The sequence below is a fragment of the Sinocyclocheilus anshuiensis genome, unplaced genomic scaffold, assembly GCF_001515605.1.
Source record: "Sinocyclocheilus anshuiensis isolate Anshui unplaced genomic scaffold, SAMN03320099.WGS_v1.1 scaffold1777, whole genome shotgun sequence".
NCBI classification, from domain to species: Eukaryota; Metazoa; Chordata; class Actinopteri; order Cypriniformes; family Cyprinidae; genus Sinocyclocheilus; species Sinocyclocheilus anshuiensis.
In genome coordinates, this window is record NW_015539936.1 from 51,999 (window position 1) to 73,090 (window position 21,092).

General features: G+C 37.2%; 1 protein-coding gene across 1 annotated transcript; it reads right to left on the reverse strand.

Annotated features, from left to right (window-relative positions):
• Positions 1-9,862: 9,862 nt before the first annotated feature.
• Positions 9,863-13,153, reverse strand: LOC107686957 (SLIT and NTRK-like protein 2). The gene has a single exon (XM_016484082.1). The coding sequence runs from the start codon at positions 12,678-12,680 to the stop codon at positions 10,116-10,118; it is 2,565 nt and encodes an 854-aa protein (XP_016339568.1). The 5' UTR covers positions 12,681-13,153; the 3' UTR covers positions 9,863-10,115.
• Positions 13,154-21,092: the final 7,939 nt, after the last annotated feature.

Below are 21,092 nucleotides of genomic sequence, written 5' to 3' on the forward strand. Positions count from 1 at the left end.
TGGCCATTGCATTCATAAGCTCAACAGACTCGTGTGTGATTGGTTATAATGCAGCGCTGTACAAACGCGTCTGTCTGTGGCTCAGTGCCAGCCAAAGTGTGAACACAGATTTGAATTTAGCAGCTGATGCTGTGCCGCACTAAACGGTCTAATCACACCGGTGTGATTGTATCAAATATAAAAAATATTATTCGGCTATTTTTTGTCTTTTGGAAGCTGCATTCAAAAATCCACTTGGCTCAGAAATCTGAGGGGGCACGTGCCCCCCACTTTGAATGGGCATGACGCCTCTGCACAGCATGACTGTAATCAATTTAGGATGCTGTAATTGCAAAAGTAAGAGTTATTTGAAAATGCCCGGTATGCCCGATTACCAATCCAGCCCTGGATGTATGGATGCCTGGCTGATCAGTTTCACAGAATGGGTGGGTTTTGTTGTGGTCTGTCACCAAGTTCACTTCACCCGTTTGTCACACTGCCGAGCAGTGTCGGAGAAGGTAGTTTGAAACTATACAGTAACTTGTCAAGATACAAGCTACAAAATGTAAAATAGTTAATTAAACAATTACACTATAATCCAGACAGATAGATGCGAAGAACTGACCAAATGTAATAGTCTCAACATGATTATATATGACAGCTCTGGCTAGCCAACTAACTGTTAAATAAAAGCACATATTAGCATAACAAATGCTAAGTCTGCTCCTTAAGTAAAGCAGCAAAAATGTATACAATAATATTTGAGTACTTGTCCATTTCTCATCTTGTTCAAACACACACACACACACACATTGCCCCATTAAGTCACATGCAAAGCATGCTGGGAACTAAAGTAATATTTATGTCAACATCAAAAATTATTTTCGAGTACTTGATTGTTTCACATTCTCCCTAAAATGTAATCTAGCAGATTGCACATAGAAAATTACATCAATTGAATGCAAATAACTCAAGTTTATAAGATAAACACAATTTTGTTGTGTAGATCACAAATAATATGATTGAGTAACCCAGACAATCTGTGTTATTTTTCAGTATACCATACTTAATCAATCTTAATCAGACTTTCTTCAGACATAAGCCAAAATAACTTAATGTAGGTCAATATACATTTTTAAGTAGAAATTCCACTTCAGATAAAACTAAAAATCTTCGTCAATGTTTAATTTAGACAACTTCGTAATCACATAAGACACAAGACAGTGAACATTTTAGGAGAGCCATTTGATTTTGAAATTTCCTTGGGTGTAAAACTGCACATGCAAAATAATTTTGCCATTATGGCTGTCAAATTAATTTTAATCTTATGTGATTAATTTTCAGTATGTAGGTACGTAAGTAGATAGGTATGTAAGTAAGTAAGTAAGTGAATTAATTAATTAATGTAATTATGCCCCGACCCGTGTGTAAATACCATAATAAATTATTTTCAATCTTGAAGTGCCACATTCAAGTTTTTGTGCTGCTGCGACAGGCAAAATTACAACAGTGTCACTTACCAAAAATAGCAACATGTAGCAGTGTTTCTTGCAGTAATATTGAAACATATATAAAGACAGGCTTGTTAGAAGAAAAGTTACTATTCTATACTTTCATGCTACTGAAAAATATAGTTTAGTTAGGAGTGGTGCTAGTTACTCCTCAAGGCAATGTGTTCAGAATTAATTTATTTAATTTTCTACATATGTACAGATGTCCTATATGTGCATCAAAGTATGAAATGAGCATGTGCTACAAGACAAATGACTGCCAATGCCAAATATATCCGGAGCCCACACCAACCATCACATCACTTCAGAATGGGAATTGATGTCATCCCTCAACCGTTCACTGGCTTGGCTGGCTGCAATAAAACAGTCTCGCATTGAAAACACATTAGCTCATGATTTACCATTTAGGGAAAATGACAGTCTAGTCTTTATTTGACTGGCCCTAAATAGACAAATGACTGTGGCCATGATGGCTAGAGAAAGCGAGCGAGATGTATGAAAAAACAAAAGGCAGTCTTGCTCCTATCTTGCGCACTTTCATAAGGACAGATGGGCAAGTGCGGAGGGCTGCCGGTTCGAATGTGTCCTCCAGGGCACAGTGGTCAGCTGCACTCCACTGACTAGCGCTCTGACACGGAAACAGCCCATATCGATCATGAAATCTGAACTATCATCTGTGACTGCTGGGTCCTCCAGAGGAGAGAGGCTGATTAACATGGATGGACTGATGTCACTATGCTTTCTATGTTGGCCTACATGCAGGCGGAGGCAGACCAAGGCGAATTACTGGAGACTTGAGCAGACGGCCTAAAATAAACATCCCCTGAAGTGATGGATAGTGTGTGACTGTGCATATCAGGACTGGCCAGAAATATAGTCTAAATGTTTTTTTTTTTGTTTTTTCAATTTGCCCTTAAAGTCAATATGAAGTCAAAATTGACCTCTCTTATGCTCACTTATTTGGTGTTCAATTATTATCAGTTATTATTGGTCCTCCATTATTAATGATGTTTTTTTTGTTTGTTTTTTGGAAACTGAATTTTTTTTTTTTGTTCAGGATCCTTTGATGATTAGAAAGTTCAAAAGAACAGTGTTTCTTTTAAAAAGAAGTAATTTGTAACATAATAAATGTCTTTACTGTAATTTTTGATCAATTTAATTCATCATAGCTGAATAAAAGTTTGTTTTTTTTTCCATCTTACTCATCCCAAATGTTTAAATTGGAAGTGTATTACAGTTTCCACAAAAATATTAAGTTAACATTAATATACACTGTAAAAATTGTTATCTTAAAGAACTACTTCGACCTGATTTAACCCATAACAATTCGTTTTCCATGATTTCCACTTATGTTTACAAAATAAGGAATGTTTAGAAATATTTTATTTAAATATTAAGATTACACAGATTAATTTTTAACCCGTTAAATATTTTAGAGTTAAGAATACTAACGCAACCTTTTTTTTTCATTACAGACATATCCTGACTTTTCAATCATATTGTAAAGGCCTGAATATACCAATTTTAAAATTATCCGATATTCCAAGCTTTTCCATAACCGTAAACCTTCTGCAAAGTGTTTGTACTCTGTAGCATACAAGAAACGTTTCAGCCCTCAACATTCAAATACGAATTATACTTCAAAGCCATGAAAAGCTAACATTACAAAGCAATACCTCAGACATCTAATTGACAAAGACTTAATGCATTTTCCACCGTGGGCAACTATCAACCTGTCAACATTAGCTACATTCAGCAAACCCCAGCTTAAAAAAAATATGGCCATATTTTCCCTCAGTCAAGGTATATAGAATCAAAATCCTCTGCAAGAGCCCCAGCTGTTTAAATTTGGGCTGTGAAATGCACTTGCATCTTTTTTAAAAAGCAGCTGTACTTCAAATGACTTATTCACTGCCAGAAATGGGGATTTTTAGCAAGCTACCTGCAGGCAACTGCATTCTTTTTAAACAACGTCAGCATCGCTTTTCTTTTATTCAGCATAGATCTGTGTCAACATTTAGCTGACATGGAGGACTAAGATTTTCCTCTGACAGCATTAGAGAGCTAAACCCAAAACGTATAAAGTGTGTACAATCATGCTTTGGCAGAGCTGAGGGATGTCGTGTTTGCGAGTTACAACAGAGGTGATATAGCAGATGCAATGCAATGGCTTTGATCTTTGTAAAATCATCACCTGTTGTTTTAGACTTTCTTGCTGTAATGATTTTCACAGAGCAGGTGGATCATTCTATGTCAAAACGCTTATGGCAGAAAATAGCTATGACCATTACCCCTGAGGAAATCAATGAACATGTGTTTAGCGTTGAGTTGAAAGCCAACCGCTTTAATACACCATTAAGCCAGTTATGCGTGAAAGAGACCTAGTTCATCTCTCAAAAATGGAGTTTCTCTCATATCTTGGCTTCTTTATTCATTATTGCATTCCATAGAGCTAAAACAAGGTATTTTCCATGCTGTGCTCTTTCTTCACATTGGTTTCCAACTCCTCCCAGACGAAATAATAATAAAAATGCAGACGGCAGCAATGAAGGCATCATTGTGCTTCAGATCATATGTTTAGATCATAACCCCAAGAAAAGGCGATTACATTCTAGACGGCGCTTGCTATGCCCTTTTATGCAAGCCAGCAAATTCATTGCTTTTATTTGGGTCCATGATGGTTCCTCAAATCATAAGTAGAAAATAATGATTGCTGTGATCGAAGTTTATGGTTATAATTTAAGTGGAGCACTTCAATGACTTATTCACTGCCAGAAATGGGGATTTTTAGCAAGCTTCCTGCAGGCAACTGCATTTTCCATGCATTTCAAAACTTTCTTTTTAAACAACGTCAGCATCGCTTTTCTTTTATTCAGCATAGATCTGTGTCAACATTTAGCTGACATGGAGGACTAAGATTTTCCTCTGACAGCATTAGAGAGCTAAACCCAAAACGTATAAAGTGTGTACAATCATGCTTTGGCAGAGCTGAGGGATGTCGTGTTTGCGAGTTACAACAGAGGTGATATAGCAGATGCAATGCAATGGCTTTGATCTTTGTAAAATCATCACCTGTTGTTTTAGACTTTCTTGCTGTAATGATTTTCACAGAGCAGGTGGATCATTCTATGTCAAAACGCTTATGGCAGAAAATAGCTATGACCATTACCCCTGAGGAAATCAATGAACATGTGTTTAGCGTTGAGTTGAAAGCCAACCGCTTTAATACACCATTAAGCCAGTTATGCGTGAAAGAGACCTAGTTCATCTCTCAAAAATGGAGTTTCTCTCATATCTTGGCTTCTTTATTCATTATTGCATTCCATAGAGCTAAAACAAGGTATTTTCCATGCTGTGCTCTTTCTTCACATTGGTTTCCAACTCCTCCCAGACGAAATAATAATAAAAATGCAGACGGCAGCAATGAAGGCATCATTGTGCTTCAGATCATATGTTTAGATCATAACCCCAAGAAAAGGCGATTACATTCTAGGCGGCGCTTGCTATGCCCTTTTATGCAAGCCAGCAAATTCATTGCTTTTATTTGGGTCCATGATGGTTCCTCAAATCATAAGTAGAAAATAATGATTGCTGTGATCGAAGTTTATGGTTATAATTTAAGTGGAGCACTTCAGTAACGCTGTGTAGTTCAGTTAAAGGCAAAAGTCATCACATTGACCATCTTTATCCTTAGACATTGAGGTCAGTTCTTATGTCTGAGGTGCATTCACATAATTTTCTCATCTCCATTACTGCCTGCACTCTCTGTGAACTTGACTTTTAGTGTAACTGCAAGCCAACCGCTTCAATTTCACATTGTTCCATTCATCACTCACTTTCTCCCCTCATTGTTTTCTTTCTCCTGAAAACAAGTCTCTTTGCTCTGTGCTTCAAAGCTTGTAGACTCAAGGTCAGATCTTACGGGAGATAACATTGAAAAGTGAAAAGACGTGCTTGTGTAGATTTATCTACACCTGCGTCTGAGTGTACATCACGGATTCTATAACACAAATTTGTTCAGTAGCACAGTTGTTTCATTACCAAAAAGAAACAAGGTTAAATACACAGTTACACTGATTCAGTGTGTTTTATAACGGTTCTGCATGGAGGTGAAAATGTATATCCATTTCATCCATTTAAGAGAATTATTGATGTGTTTTTTTACAGATGGCGCTGCGAACACTTGCAGATATATGGGGACACTGCACTTGTTTCCAGAGAAACGCCCTGGCAGTCGTCAGCCGCTATGAGGCAGTTTGTTCTGTGACAGTTGTGCGAAACATCCTGTCAGCTTCCAACATGGCTCATCATTAATGCTTAAATGATTATGCGGCCATGAAACAAATACATTATTCATCAAAAAGACACTGCAGAAGAAAGACTACACACAAAGATATCGCCCCTAAATCTGACTCAAGACAATCATACACACACTCCTGCTGTTCGCACACAAGCGACTACACGGGATTTACATTACACTGAAAGCTTGTTTGTTCTACGGGTGCTGGGCTTGGTGTTAATGTCATTTCCAGCCTTTGGATATTTCTGTATGCCTTGTCAGCGTCCGACAGACATTTTCTGGATTCCCATGAGATGCGCACTAGAGCATTTTAAAATATAAATATTTTGTTCTAAGTGTTGTTTTCATGCATCTAATTTGAATAGCAACCTTAAGCTTGCAAAAGGCCTTGCATTAACAAAAATCAAATTGCTAATTTTTTTTTTTGTTTTCTTTGAATGTTTTTCTTTGAATGTGAGAAAATCTGTAAAATTCTGTAAGAGATCAGTAGGGGAATCTAAAAGCAAATGAAAAATGTATATTCACCAAAAGAAAATGTAGCATTAATACACTTAACATAAGAAAGACTAGATCAACATATATTTTAAACCAAGAACTATTAGGAATATTACAATTGCCCCATTAAGAAATTTGAAAATGTGCGTCTAAAGGAAAAGTATAGATAAATACAGAATATATATATATATATATATATATATATAGTGTGTGTGTGTGTGTGTGTGTGTGTGTGTCTCTGTGTGTGTGTGTGTGTGTGATTGATTGATTTGAAATAAACTGTGAGATCTAATTGGTTTATGCAGAATGAGGGGGAGCAAGGCTGCTGCATTGAGAAGCTGATAATTAGAAACTAGTCTTAGTATATGTTTCAGTATCTATCCTATAGATAGATAGATAGATAGATAGATAGATACTCAAATTATGTGTATTACATTTAATCCAGTCATACATTTTTTTTTCTTCTTTTCATAACTAGAGATATAATTGCCCATGACCTCACAGTCATTATAACATTTGGCAGCACTTCACAATACAATTTTAATTTATTAAGATTAGTTAACATGAAATAACAAACAAAAAATACTAAATACTAAACCATTAATTAATCTTAATGTTAATTTAATTAACATTTATGAACACAATAGTCGTATTTGTAAGTATTATTTAATGGACCTGAGCAACCATGAACTAACAATTTACAGCTTAATTTTTGTTAACAACGTTAACAAAGATTAATAAATACAGTAACAAATGTATTGCTCATTGTTAGTTAATGTAAGTTAATGCATTAACTAATGTTACTAATGAAGGCATTTTTAAAGTGTTTGTACTACCAAAAGCAGTGTTAACATATACATTTTAAATGTAAAATTTAAACCAACAACTTAGAGAATAAAATATAAATTTAAATGAATCCAAACATGAAATATTAATTCATATTTAAATTATATCAAAATCTGCAATGGAGTGAAATGACTGCACTCATTTTTCTCAGACTACACTGAGCATGTGCTGAATAAGCGTCATAATTCTAGCCTTTTACTCAAAAAATTGACGGTCTCCCTTTCTCTCTAATATCACTGCGTGCTCTTCTATCACTTTGTTTGATTGCAGCTCTCAAGACGTCTACAAGTGGGCTTGAGTTGCCTCTTGATGGCTATTCTCACATCGAATGTACTATAGCACAAGTTTTTAATTATGGATCCACAAGCCGAAACACTGATGGGTCCATCTACGTTCTCACTGTATCTTAAGCATGCTTCATTTACCTTTCACAAGAACAGAGACGCTGTAAAGGAGCTACTGCTATCACTTACTATCTAGTCATTTAATGCTGCATTACAAGTCTAATATGAGTCTTTTAGACATATTAAACATGCTTGATTAACCAAGATACTAAACTAATACCTTTTTTAAAGGTAAATAATATTTAACCATACTATTTAACATACTGAACATGTAAGGAATGTGTGTTTTTGCCGAATGAAATGTGTTGCCTTCAGTAGTATGTAATGAATCTAATAATGAGAGCAAGTCAATCAAAAAGCATATCTTCTGGCAATTTGCTGTAATATTCCCGTTCAGACGTCACAGCCTTTCAAGAAAATGAATGTGCCTGCTGACCGAGCAGTTACTCAAGAGATCTGGATACTGACTCTGTGAATCAAAGCTCTACCCATCATGAATATATCATTACAGTTCAGAACCAGACATAAATAAATAAATCATTTCTGAAATCAGCTATCCATAAACTGAAAGTGCGATGAGGGAAGAGGAGACTCGTGTAGCAGAATTTGGAAACTGCCTGAGAGCATAGCTGAAGTGAGTAAGAACGGCTTGAGGACAAGCCCCCAGCAGCAAGCACCTAGCATCATTCCCATCGATTTGAATCTGGAGCCAACTACCTTCAAACGGCTTGACATAATTCACTGGCAATGGCATCAAAGTACTGCAGCACTGCCGGTGCTCTTGGGTTTCAGAACTTTCTCTTCATTCAGCCACTAGGCCTTTATTCCAGCCTCCACATGGCAGCAAGGAAGTTATCATAATGCTCTATATTTATCTGTAATGTATTCTTTCAGCTCAAATTGCATGCAAAAGAATGATTGCACACTCTCCAGACTCATGAATTGCATGCAATGGAAATGCATAGGCAAAACTGCATGCACCCAATTAAAAAAAGCACATAAAGTATACTGGAACCAGCTCTATATGTAATGAGCTCAATACTTCAGCATCAATGAAACAGTCTTGCTCCCTCTCATTCTGCTTAAACCGATTAGAGCTCACAATTTATTTCAAATCAAAGCTTGACGTCTCCATCTAGAGCAGCAAGTGTTCTGCTGGTCAGGCCCCTCATTGATGTGCAAGGCATGTGCGGCCTGCCCATTCTCGGCCACACCAGGAAACAGCTACACAGAGGCTCATTGTACCATGCAATGGAAATCGCTTCATTTGAAACTGAATGAAAAACATTCTCTCACATCGAGCACTGTAGCTATTGCACTCCTTTTTTTTTTCTTTTTTTTTCCATGGGGGAAAACATTTGCGTCACTTTGAACTCAAACTGCTAAGATAGGTTGCAAACATTTTTAAAAGGTAATTAATTATTACTACTATTCAAAAATATAATAATAATAAATAGTATGTATGCATAAGGTACCCCAGAGTTTTTGAATACAGCAGTGATATAGAGCCTTATTTACATTTATGTAAACAAGCAAACAAACTAATTAAAAATAAATCAACAAGAAATTAATAAACTGTATTTCTATGCTGATCAGAAATAAGAAAGCTCATCTGATTTATGGCACCATAAACTGCTGCACCATTTTTCAAGCATTTAACTAGTCTACAATAAGTAGACATATTTAGACATTCAGCACTAAGACAACAGTATCTCTACTGGCTAATGCAAATTAATTTTAGCACCTTGGACAGCAACTGTCATGTCCACAGTACAGTAAAAGATCATCTGATTTTAATATAGAAATTAATGATCGACCGTCTTAGGAGTCACAGATCGGATACTACAGCAAGCAAGTCTGTGTGCCATGATATGTAAAGAAAATTCAGGCCAGCAAAACTTATCATATAATTTTCTGCACCATTCATTCTTCACTGACAATGCTTCATGGCACAGAAACTATGCAAATACAATCAACTACCATACACTGAGCCCACATACACACTGCTTTTGCCATTAAAGAAATCAGCAGTACTGCAGAATACTTCTGAAACCACATCCATCACTGAATGCATAGGAACAGCATTTTTACTAATTTACTTGCTGAAAGCTGAAATCATTGAAACTACCTGATTTCCACAAACAAATGGACAATAATATTCTCCTCAACATCAGAGTACCCTTTCACTTTTTCCGTTTAATGCAATGGACAAATACTTCTATTTTACATAAAGAGTCTTAAAATACAGCACTTATAAAAAATTTGATTAGCAGAAAGCAGAGATAAAATTCTTCAAGTGCAAAGGCACTTCTGGAACCAGGAATTTGTGTTGCACTCACCATCCAACATGTTCTACAGGAATGTCATTTCAACAACCCTGTCGTCTGAGAGAAAACATATTTCATATTACAAAAAAAGCATGGAGCTGTAAGCTATACATATTCTTGCGACAACTGCTACAGTCTTTACGTTTCAAGTAGAATAAATAATTTAAACCTTAGAGAAAATAATATATCATCTTTAAATTGCAGGTATGTATACAGCCTCTAAAAGAAGATGGAAGGCTTAGGTCTGTGGTGCTGTTGTTATTTTCTCTTGTGGTTGAATACACAGATGATACAGGTTTACAGGGACTCAGTCTTACAACTGACTCATCACAGTTTGTTTCTCCAGAACTTCGAGGTAGTCCGGCTCGGTTTTAAGCTTGTTGGATAGCAAAGTATGCTCGTTTTTGGACTGTGCAGCATATTTTCTGGGGGTCCCATAGAGAACGGTTTTGTTTAATCGATCCTGGTTGTGTCGCCGGGTGGTTTCGTAGGGGGGGATGAAGGATTTTTTGGGTAAAGTGCAAAAGTTATAGCTGAGTGGTCCAGATTGGGGCAGATCTTTTGCTCGCTCCACAATGTTCTGGTAAAGCAGTTCCGATTCGCGGTTGGCACACGGCTGCTTGTCAATAAACTCCACTGTGCTTATGGTGAAAGCTGGGCTTCGATCAAGTTCCTCCTTCTTGGGATCAAAAGTGCTGAAGCTCAGTTCCTTCAGGTTCCGATAGTAGGCCACCTGTTCATTCTCCTTCTGCATGTAGATGGGATTCTGACACATCTGACCCACAGGTGGAGGGATGTAGTTATACACATGGTTGTCGCTTTTAACCGCATTGGCGTCTGCATTGTACGAGCCATATTGTACTTGGAAGGAGTTCAAGTCCAAATGGTTATTGGTGCCTGAGGGAACATTCTCCACTCCCTTGCGACGTTTGAGGACGAACACGAACAATCCTGCCCCGAAGCACACGGACAGAATGAACACAACGAGCAGGCCAAGGATGAGAACGGACAAGGGCACCTCTGGAGGCATTTCAGGCATTCTGTCTGTAGGGGTTACGGCAGAAGAAGGGGTCGCCTCGGTGCTCGAGCTCACGACAGTCGGGGCTTTAGTCACAGGAACCTCATCAGTCTCAGCGCAGATGGCATCATTTCGGAGAGAGCGTAAAAGCCGACCTGCATGCTTGGATGGTGAGTCACATGTGATCTCATTCACCACTACGCTGGTGCTGGACAGCTCCATCCAGTTCTTAAGCTCCACAATATCGCAGGTGCAGTCCCATGGATTCTCCTGGAGGTCAATCTGAATGAAGGCAGAGAGCTGGTCTAGCACCCCGCGCACTGGTAGATGGGAAAAATGATTATTTCTGAGATTAAGCCTTGTCAGCATAGTACCTCCAAACACGTTGTCGGGAAGGGATCTCAGCAGGTTATTATTAAGGAACAATAGCTGCAGATTGTGCAGCGAGTTGAAGGTGTGGGGTAGAATCTCTTTAATGATGTTATATTCCAGGTAGAGATATTGCAAGCTCTGCAGCCCAGTGAATAAAGACTGGGACAGGCTTTCAATGTAGTTGCCATTCAGATAGAGCCTCCTTAAACTTGTGAGATTCTCAAAGGCTCCATCCTGAATGGTTGCTATTCTGTTATTTCCTAAGTGCAGGAGCTCAAGAGAACTGTACTCTGTCAGATCCATTCTGTATATGGTCTGCAAATAGTTACCGGTTAAATGCAGTTTCTTTGGATACGATGGTTTGGGTTGAAGTTCAGAGATGTTCTGAAGTTTCCTCTCCTGACAATTGATGTTTAATCCACTGTCAGGATTTTGCGACGTGCACACGCAAATGCTCGGGCAGGTCATTGGAACCGGCGAGCGTGTCTGGTACACCATGATAGGCCCAAATACGTGTTTATCTCTACTGGATGTGACACGAGGAGTGGGGCGGTATCTCATTTTGGGGGGGCGGGAGGCCTTGGGGGCTCTTGTCGGGGTGACTAGAGGCCGCAGGGTTGGAGACGGAGCCTGGTACTGTGAGTCAGATGGTGGTTGCATTGCACGATGACTCGCGTCTCCAGGATTGCGCCTGGGGCAAAGGTCCTGCTTGATTAGCTGCGTGACGTCTTTACCGTGCAGTCTGAATGGCGTCTCACAAACAATATCCCCCACGAAGACTGAAATTGTATCCAGCCAAGCTTTCAGGGGTATCAGATCACAAGTGCAATTCCACGGGTTCTCTTCCAGCTGAATCTCCATTATTCCACCTATATGCTCTAGAACACCAGCAAACGGCAATATCTTTAGTCGGTTTCCCCTTAAATCCAAATGTGTCAACATGACAAAACGGAATATGTTGTTAGGTAGAGAGAGCAAAAGGTTGTCGTTGAGTATCAGGACTTTGAGTTTATTCAGTTTGTTGAAAGCCCCAGCCTCTATGGCACTAATGTAATTATAATCAGCTTGCAAATACTCCAAACTCTCCAAACCAGAAAAAGTGTCCTCTCTTATGATCTCCAAGTTATTATTATTGAGATGAAGACGCTTTAAGTTTTTTAACCCATTGAATGCCCCCGTTTTGATCTCCTGCAAGCCATTATTACCCAAATGAAGAGATGTTACATTACCATAATTGAGGAATTCGTTCGGGCTTAACTTGGTGATAAAGTTTCCATTCAGAAACAGTTGGCTGACTTTGTTTTGTGGAGGCTGAAAATGACTGACCGTAGTAAAACCCTTGTTTTCACAATTGATATTCAATGCGTTCTCCTTTTCCTCGCACGAGCACCGGTTCTTGCAAATGTCTTTGGAAGTTTTGCGGCTGTCTGTCTTTGAAGGGAAACTGGTGACTGTTAAAACGCTCAGCAAGAGAATGTTGTTCAGCATTTTTACAGCAATAATGCTGAAAGCCCCAACATTAATGTGCAAATCTCAAAACAGGCATGCACAGCCCCAAAGAAGATTTCATAAGGCGCACAGAAGCGCACAGCTCTCCATTGACCCTCATTAAATCCCAAAAGGCGGAATAGGGAAGTCATCCATCACCGAGCGCGCTGTGACCGCTGCTGGACCGAACGCATCGTCGACCCTCGCAGTGATAGTGCAATCCCGGACTAATGAGCAAGCATTCATGCAGCAGTTTAAAGCGCATCCGCGGCACCACAGTTCTGAGTCTCGGAGCTCAAACTGTCCCTTTCACCTGCAGCGCGAGAGATATTCACACGAAAGCAACTTCACGTCTGTGATCCTGCATGGCGACAGTCGACTTGACGGTGCGTGATGCGCGGGATAACTGAGCGCTATGCGAGCGAGCTTCAGAGTGAGAGAGACGGACTCCGCGCTTGCTCACTCAGTCCCACCAGGAGCGCGTCTGTGTCTGTGTGTGTGTGTGTGTGCTGGATGAGAGTGTGTGAGCTCTGCGTGGAATTCCGACGTCACCGCTCTTGAGTGAGTAGGCTACATGGGTTCCTTTTCTAGTCACTAACGTTATTTTATAACATGTTACTGTTATTTACACACTTGCATTAATAAGTGTTTGATAAATGTTGTTTGAAGATAGATTGTATTCTCTGATATCGTATGGCATTTTACGTTTTATTTAATTATTGCATTTATTTAATCTATTTATGATCTATTGCTGTGCATGTTCTAACGCGTCTTGTAATCTAAAATTGTTTTATGATAAATATTTTAAAGATATTTATTTGTGCCTTTTTGTTTTATTTACGTATGTTATTGTGAACTTTTTATCTTCTTCTTCTTCTTCTTCTTCTTCTTATTATTATTATTATTATTATTATTATTATTGTTGTTGTTGTGGTTGTTGTTATTATTGTTTAGACGAACAAGACGAAGAAGAAATTACATTAAAAAAACAGTTATGTTTGCTTTTTTATTCTTTCCCATAGTTCATAATGGTTTTAACATTAATATGTAGTAGCACAATACGATTCAAATGAGACTAAATAAACAATAAAAATTGATCTCTGTGTAGTTTCTGTAATTAAATTAACTCTGGCATTGCCAAAAGCAGATGCTCTAATCATAACACGCCACTAGGAGACGCAATATCTTTTTTAGTTAGTGTATTTTTGAAACATTTGCATAAGTAAAGATAGCGTCATCTCCATTTAAGAAAGACTTCTTCAGATTGAATTGGTGTTTATTTTGCTTATCCATTCCTCTTGTTTATTTACTGACTGCTGCTTGGCAAAGCGAAATTTGAGACTTAATAAACGACTCATCGTAATATAAAGAACCAGCTTAAATTGCAATACAAAACACCTTCAAGGCATAAGGTAATCTGTCATAAATTATTGATTAACATGCTGCACACTGGCAATAACAATCACAATAGATAGCCAAGAAAAAGAAGACAATATGCCTTAGGCCAAAGGAGAGCATTACAACACCATCCGTTTTAAGCCATTAGACATAGTAAAAACAACAACAACACAATATATACTCGTTACCAGTTTTATTGTAGTTTCAATTACAATTTTACAATGATTTTATTGTTTGCTATATAGTGGAGTATATAATAACGTATTAAGCAAGTATATTTATTTAATTAGTAGCAGGTAAATATGGGAATATTGCATCAAAGTGTGAGGTAAATAAATAAATACATAACAGTTTACATATACCGAAACAAATGTGTTACAAAACACCTGATTAAATCAATCGTCTGTCAGGAAGACACATCATCTTCATTCATCTATCTTTGCATCACAATTAGTCCACTAATTAGTCATCGATGAGATATTTGAGGAGGTAAAGGAGCTAAACTCTTCACTTCTGTTTTTAATAATTTGTTAAAAACTCCTGAATAATAAGGTCATCATTGCTGATGTATGTAATGAAGGCCACATCAGATGGATAAACTCTCTAACATCTGCTAGGAGAATGTTCAAAGTGATTTCCACTAACCTCAAAGAGAGACACAGCACCATCTGCCCAAGGAAGCCAAAACTTGATCTGCATATCCGATGCATTTATTGTAAAACATCAGATGCCGAAGGACTCATTTGTTTTATGTCATCTAAATCTGTTTTCATATCTTCTGCATGGCATCGTTTGACATCTATGACAAAATATTGTACAAATGGGCATATGATGAAACATTCTGAAAATAGTGTGTTCTTTCACTCAAGTGTTTTAGCATTACTGATTTGTAATTATTCTATAAAAATCTGCCCACGTTGTGCCATTGTATTATTGTGACAGAGAGCTTTTATTTGGAGTCATATATAATTATCACTTCACACTAATATGCGATGCAAAAGCTGTGAAACAATAAGCATGACAAGTAAATGCATATTGTATTAGTGTGTTATGTAAATACTTAAAAGTTAATGGAACTAAATATGCATATAATTTATCTATAAATACTTTCAGGAATGAAACAACACTACCATCATGTGTTGTTTTGTGTTGCAATGATTCTGTTGGGGCTTTGTTTGGAATTACTGTCATTTATTGCACAAAAAAAGACAAGCGTAACTGGCTGTATCTACAATTTAAGCTATTCAATACTAATCTTTTGATTATGGAACTGCTGTATAAAAACAAAATATTGCAATCATACTTCCTCCTAGGTACTGCAATAACAGCACAACAGGACAGAAACATTTACAAAGACATAAATAAGTAAATAAATAAATAACAGAGCATGACAAATAGAACTGTATTTACCTTTTTTTATTTTGTGTAATATTTTCATTTTCACAAACTGAGAATAAACTGTAATTACAACTATTAAAATATTATGTTATGTTTGGAAATTGTATGTTTCTTTCAGAAATCTTGATCCTTAATTAAGCTTAATGTTTAGAATTTTAGAATAATTTCGAGTATATGCTTTCAGCAAATATAATGTATAGTAAGTGCATTTTGTTTTCAAGTGTAATTTATTTAGCTATTTTTAATTCATATGGTGGGTATACTTTCACCCATGAGGTATAATTAAGATGTGTGTTGTGACAGCAGGACTTTCGGGAACATTTAAAATTATGTGCAAAACAATCCTGTACCCTGTTCAGACCCTAATATAGCACATGCAAACAGTATTACTTCTTGTAGCTTGATTAATATAGCATGTGATAGCAACATCAAGGTCATGGGTTTGATTCCCACAGAAAGCAAGAAGTGATCAAATCCCTTGAATGCAATTTAAGTTGCTTTGGATAAAAACATTTTCATAAAGGTTAATGTAAATTAACAGGACAAGTTAGTATGTGTCTACATGATAACGATATCTCTGTTGGTAATCGGCACAATGGAGTATATAGGGCCTACACAAGAAATTCATAGAAAACTTCTTGACAGCTTCTGTAAATATTGCATGCGTGTTCACTTATGATTGATGTGACAAATGTACGCCTTTTAACACAACCTAGACACAGATAATCGTATAAAACATTGACAGATTCTAAGAAAATATGTACTAAGCTTTAAATTATGACGGGCTAGAAACGCATACTTTTTTCTCCTGATCTTCAGTTACAAAAACGGAGCTTAATCACAAGAAATTAAACTGAAGCATATCGACAGCTATATAGAAATATTATGCACACACACTAAGCTATAACTTGGTTCAAATTAATGGCACATATCTGGCATTTTTCCGTGGGTACTCGGATCGGCACCTATGCCCCTGAGTATGACATAAAAGGAAACCTGTGATGAATCAAGCACCAAATAAAGCAAAATGACAGATAAGAAAAAAATAGGTAAGTAGTCATCATGTGCCATGTTCATTATAGCAGCATCTCAGTGAAATTCCACTGTGTAGAAAGCTGACTGAATGCTGACTACATGAACCAAGCATGCCTGCTACTGCATAACATGATTGAAAAAAAAGAGCAACTTTCTTAGTTTGTGTAAATGAACTAATAGTATTCTGACATTGTTTGTGATCTCGACTCGATGAATTAAGCATATTACACCACCACCTGCATGTGTCGTCATTAACAACAGTCCGATATTGTTGAACCAATGTGATTCAAATGACTCAGGTGCAATCATGTCACTACAGTTTCAGTAAACAGTTGTGAGCTGGTTAGTTTCTTAAATGATACATCATACCAAGATAGTTAAACAGCGAGTTACCTTGTTATGGGTGGGCGATAACACATTTTATTTTTTATACAATACTGACACTTTCAAAGGCCCGTATTGTCAATATCGATACTGATACTGATACCGCTAAATGTTGTTACTGTAGTAGTAACCATGGTAGATTTGTGGTTATTGTGGTTTTACTGAAAATACTATAGTCAAATTAGGGTCACTGCACTAAAACCATGGTTCATTTTCATAAGGGACTGCTTTTGCAGCCATAAAGTGCAACCTTTTCTTCTGACAGTGCATGGTTTATATTATCAACAATTACAGAACAGATTAATTTAAACTTTTAATATTCAATTTAAATAAATACAAAGTTCTGTCATGAAACGTTAGGTGCCACAGGCCGATAGGTTCTAACTCAACCTGATAAAATCACATGATTATTCACGTGGCACAGCTGATTGGTTTCTTTTGCATCAGCAGCCAATGAGCTTGCTGCTAAACGTTCAAATACTTGGCTGGTTGCAAGCTGCAGCAGTTGCTAACTTCAGAAACCCTCCACTTCCCCAGTTCCACCTGTATAGATCTGCTATGCGGTAATTCCCTGTATGTTATACATAGGGGTTATTTCATATATGTTATATGCGCAGTAACAGTATTTCCTACATGATCGAAGAGATGGCAATGGTTTCTTTTGATACTTTTGGGAAAAGCAGCCCTGATTTGATAATCGATATTTTGACACAACATCAGTACTGATATATTGATACTTCCATAGATATGTATAGATAGATGTCACATTCAACTGCGTTGACGAGACACGTCCCCCATCTTCGAATGGTCAATGTGCCGTCACTCACAGTAAAAATCAATAAGTATAGAAAAATCATCTGCTGAAGTATAATGCAGATATAGAAATTCATACATGCGTATAACTACGATTGAGTGTTCACGGACCATTCCAATATGGCAGCTAGCTTACGTATAGCGGCACATAGAAACAGCCATTAATAAGGCATCTACCTATTCATATCTATGGATACTTCAGTGTCAATCCGCCCATCTGAAATCGTTTTTCAGGAAAAGCACCCAAAGCATCTCATGGCCAAAGCAGCAGTGCATGACCAAGTAATTGGTGTAGCTTACAGCCCCCTCTATCGGTGAAAATAATCAGTATATGATTATTGGTTGGGCTTTTTGCAGTGTGTTTGTGGGGTGCTTTGAATGTGCTTCAAAACATTTCTGGCATAAATCAGCTGAACAAGACACCAAAAACTGGAAATGTCCCCAGAAAACTGAGACGTCTGATCACCCTGAATCAAAAACACAATGGTTTGTAGCGCACATAGTTATACCATTCACTGCACTCTAATTATTTACCTATAGCATGAATTGAACGTCTCGCACATGCAGTCACAGTCTCACAGGCAATGACTTGCTTCCACATTGAAAAATAAGGTGGATAAAAGCAACATCATAATTTCAGTAGTGTGTTAAGAATGTGTGATATTGCTGTAATAAATGGGACAATATGCTTCTAAATAAAACTCAACAGCACAGTGCATCTATTTCCACAAGAACACATCTAATGAGGAAAACATCATTCAAGTCGTTCTCATTACACAGATAAAGGCCATAACTCCTGAGCTTGGTCCAGGACGGTTCATTCTATGCTTTTATGAACACATCACAGGGGAACACCTACATTTCAGTGCTGGATACTGATTTATTTCTCTCTCATGCTGAAACAATGCCGTGCTGACCTATAACTCGTGGGTCCCTCCTCTTGATGAATTGTGTCATCCCGGTCCACAGAAGTGCTGACCCGAACGCAAGCTGCTCTCAATGATTTCCTGTAGTTGGCAGAACACAGTGAGTGATGAATGAACATCTCTGATCCATCAATCCCAGAGTCTGGAGTCAGGTGCCTCCACTCTTTTCGAAGAAGTGTAATTCCACTTCCCTCGCCTCTGTCTTCGGCCGGGTCCCTGCGAGCCGGTTGGCTTTGTTATTAAACAGGGTAGGAATAAAGTATTTGATGTCCTAAAGGATTTGAGCCACTAAAGGTTTTCAAGTTTTATACTGGGAGGATGGAATGGGGATGTAAAAGCTGGTTTCAGTGCTTGTGCAACTCTTCTCTACTTTTTAAATTGCTTTGATAAAACATTTTATAAGGCCTATTCAGAATCTATAAGAAAAAGAAAATACAATTTTGAAGATAAGCCAGTTCCTTTGAGAGATTCCCTTTGTAATTCAGTAATGGTAACCTTCTAAAGGGTTTTTCACCTAACTCACGGCTTCAGTGCACCACTCAACGCAGATGCCATAGGCCGCATTGAAGAAAACAGTGAAAACTTGCATTTGAGTAAATGCTGAGTTCAGGTCTTCTTGGAAATCTCCTTCTTACTAGTTTGAAAGCTGTAATTAGATCATGTTGTATGTTTACATTATATTTATTTGGAATAAAATCGACTCACTGGACTTTTTATCATTATCTGTTTCATCTCTCAACGATTTTTAGCACTTTTGCAGCTTTCACTTTAGCACTTTTTTTAGCCTACTCCCCAATGTGAAGTGGATATTGTTACGATTCCTGTTTCGTGTTTCTCTGTTTTGTGTCTGAGGACTCTTATTTTGATATGTAGTTCCTGTTCTCATGGTTCCTGTGTTTTACTTCCTATGTTTGCCTTGTTTATTTAGTCCCAGAGTGCTTCTCACACAGAAGTATGCATCCTAGTAAGGCTGCATATCTAGAAAGGCTGCCATGTCATCAAGCATGGCTAAATTTGAAGGATCCTTAGTAGGAAGACTTTGTTTCGTGTCCTTTATTCGGCCTGTTTTGAAGGATCAGGTGTATCCTTCACGTCCTTCAATTGCCCACAATCCTTTGCACACATTCCAGTTCACGAAAAATGATTATCTGAAAATGAATTGCTATTGGGCTTGCTTAATTTCATTGTTATTTGAAGAAAAAAAAATAATAATAATAAAAAATTAGATGAAGGCATTATGTTTTATTTTGTTTTGTTGTTAATGAACCCCATAATGCTAAACTGTGTGTAATGTAAACCACTGGAGACCACAGACATATTTTACAATTTTAATAGTATTTTCATGTCATGACTGTGGGGACAGAAACATTTATGACAGAGCTGTGCACACTTACTAGATTTAAGAAGCACCCTTGGTTTTCTGCCTGGATTTACTTTTATAGTGTTTGTTTAAAAAAATGTGTTTACTGCACTTAGATCCAACTCTCCCTTGTTTCTGAAACAGCCATGATATAGATATATTAAGTTTTCATTGTAATTGTAGTTAAACAATTTAGTCATTTTGTGTTGTTCTGACATTTATTATGTCTTTTTTTTTTTATATTCTATATGACATTTTTTTCTTTTTATTTAGTTTTATTAATTTTAGTACTTAAATGTGTTTATTTCAGTTAGTTACCAAGGCACCATTTCACAATATTTTTTTTCCATATTAAGTTTCTCATATTAGTTATATAATTTATTTAATTTTAATTTCAGCTTTATTTTAATTATGAACAATGATTTTCAATTAACACTGTTCACTGTGGATACCTCAGATTTTTTTATTTTTTTTTGTCTATTTCTAATGGGCCCTTTTCACATTTCTGGAGTTCTCAGAAGCAGACAATGTCATAGTTGGATAAACTTCTATAGATGTGAACGTAAACTGCAACATTACATTGGTCAAAGGTGAGAAAGATTTGGTGTCACTTCCTCAGCATTTGTATTATAAACACTCACACAGCAAACTTAACTAGTAACACTTTATGCAATGCAATGCCAAGATGATAGCAAGACAAGAATCATCACAGTCTGTGAAAAGGGTTCATCCACCTTATTTATTTATTTGTTTGTTTATTTATTTGTTTAATATTTAAACTGATTAAATCGTCTGCGATTATGAATGCGATTTTGCGTAGCTTGTCAGTGAACTATGGCTCTGTGTAGTAAACGCTGCTCCATCTGAAAGAACGTGATGGAGATTTACTACTAATCACAGAACCGGCTTTACTGACAAGATACGCATGACAATCAGATTCGATTAAACGTGCAGCCCTACTATTTTCTGACAAACTTTGTCTGCTCTTCATTGACAGTTTCTACAGAATTGTACACTCAACCTTTATAGTTTCCTGCTTAATTAAAACATATTTGCTTCTGCTCTAATTCTTTAATTAAAATACCAATAAAACAGAAA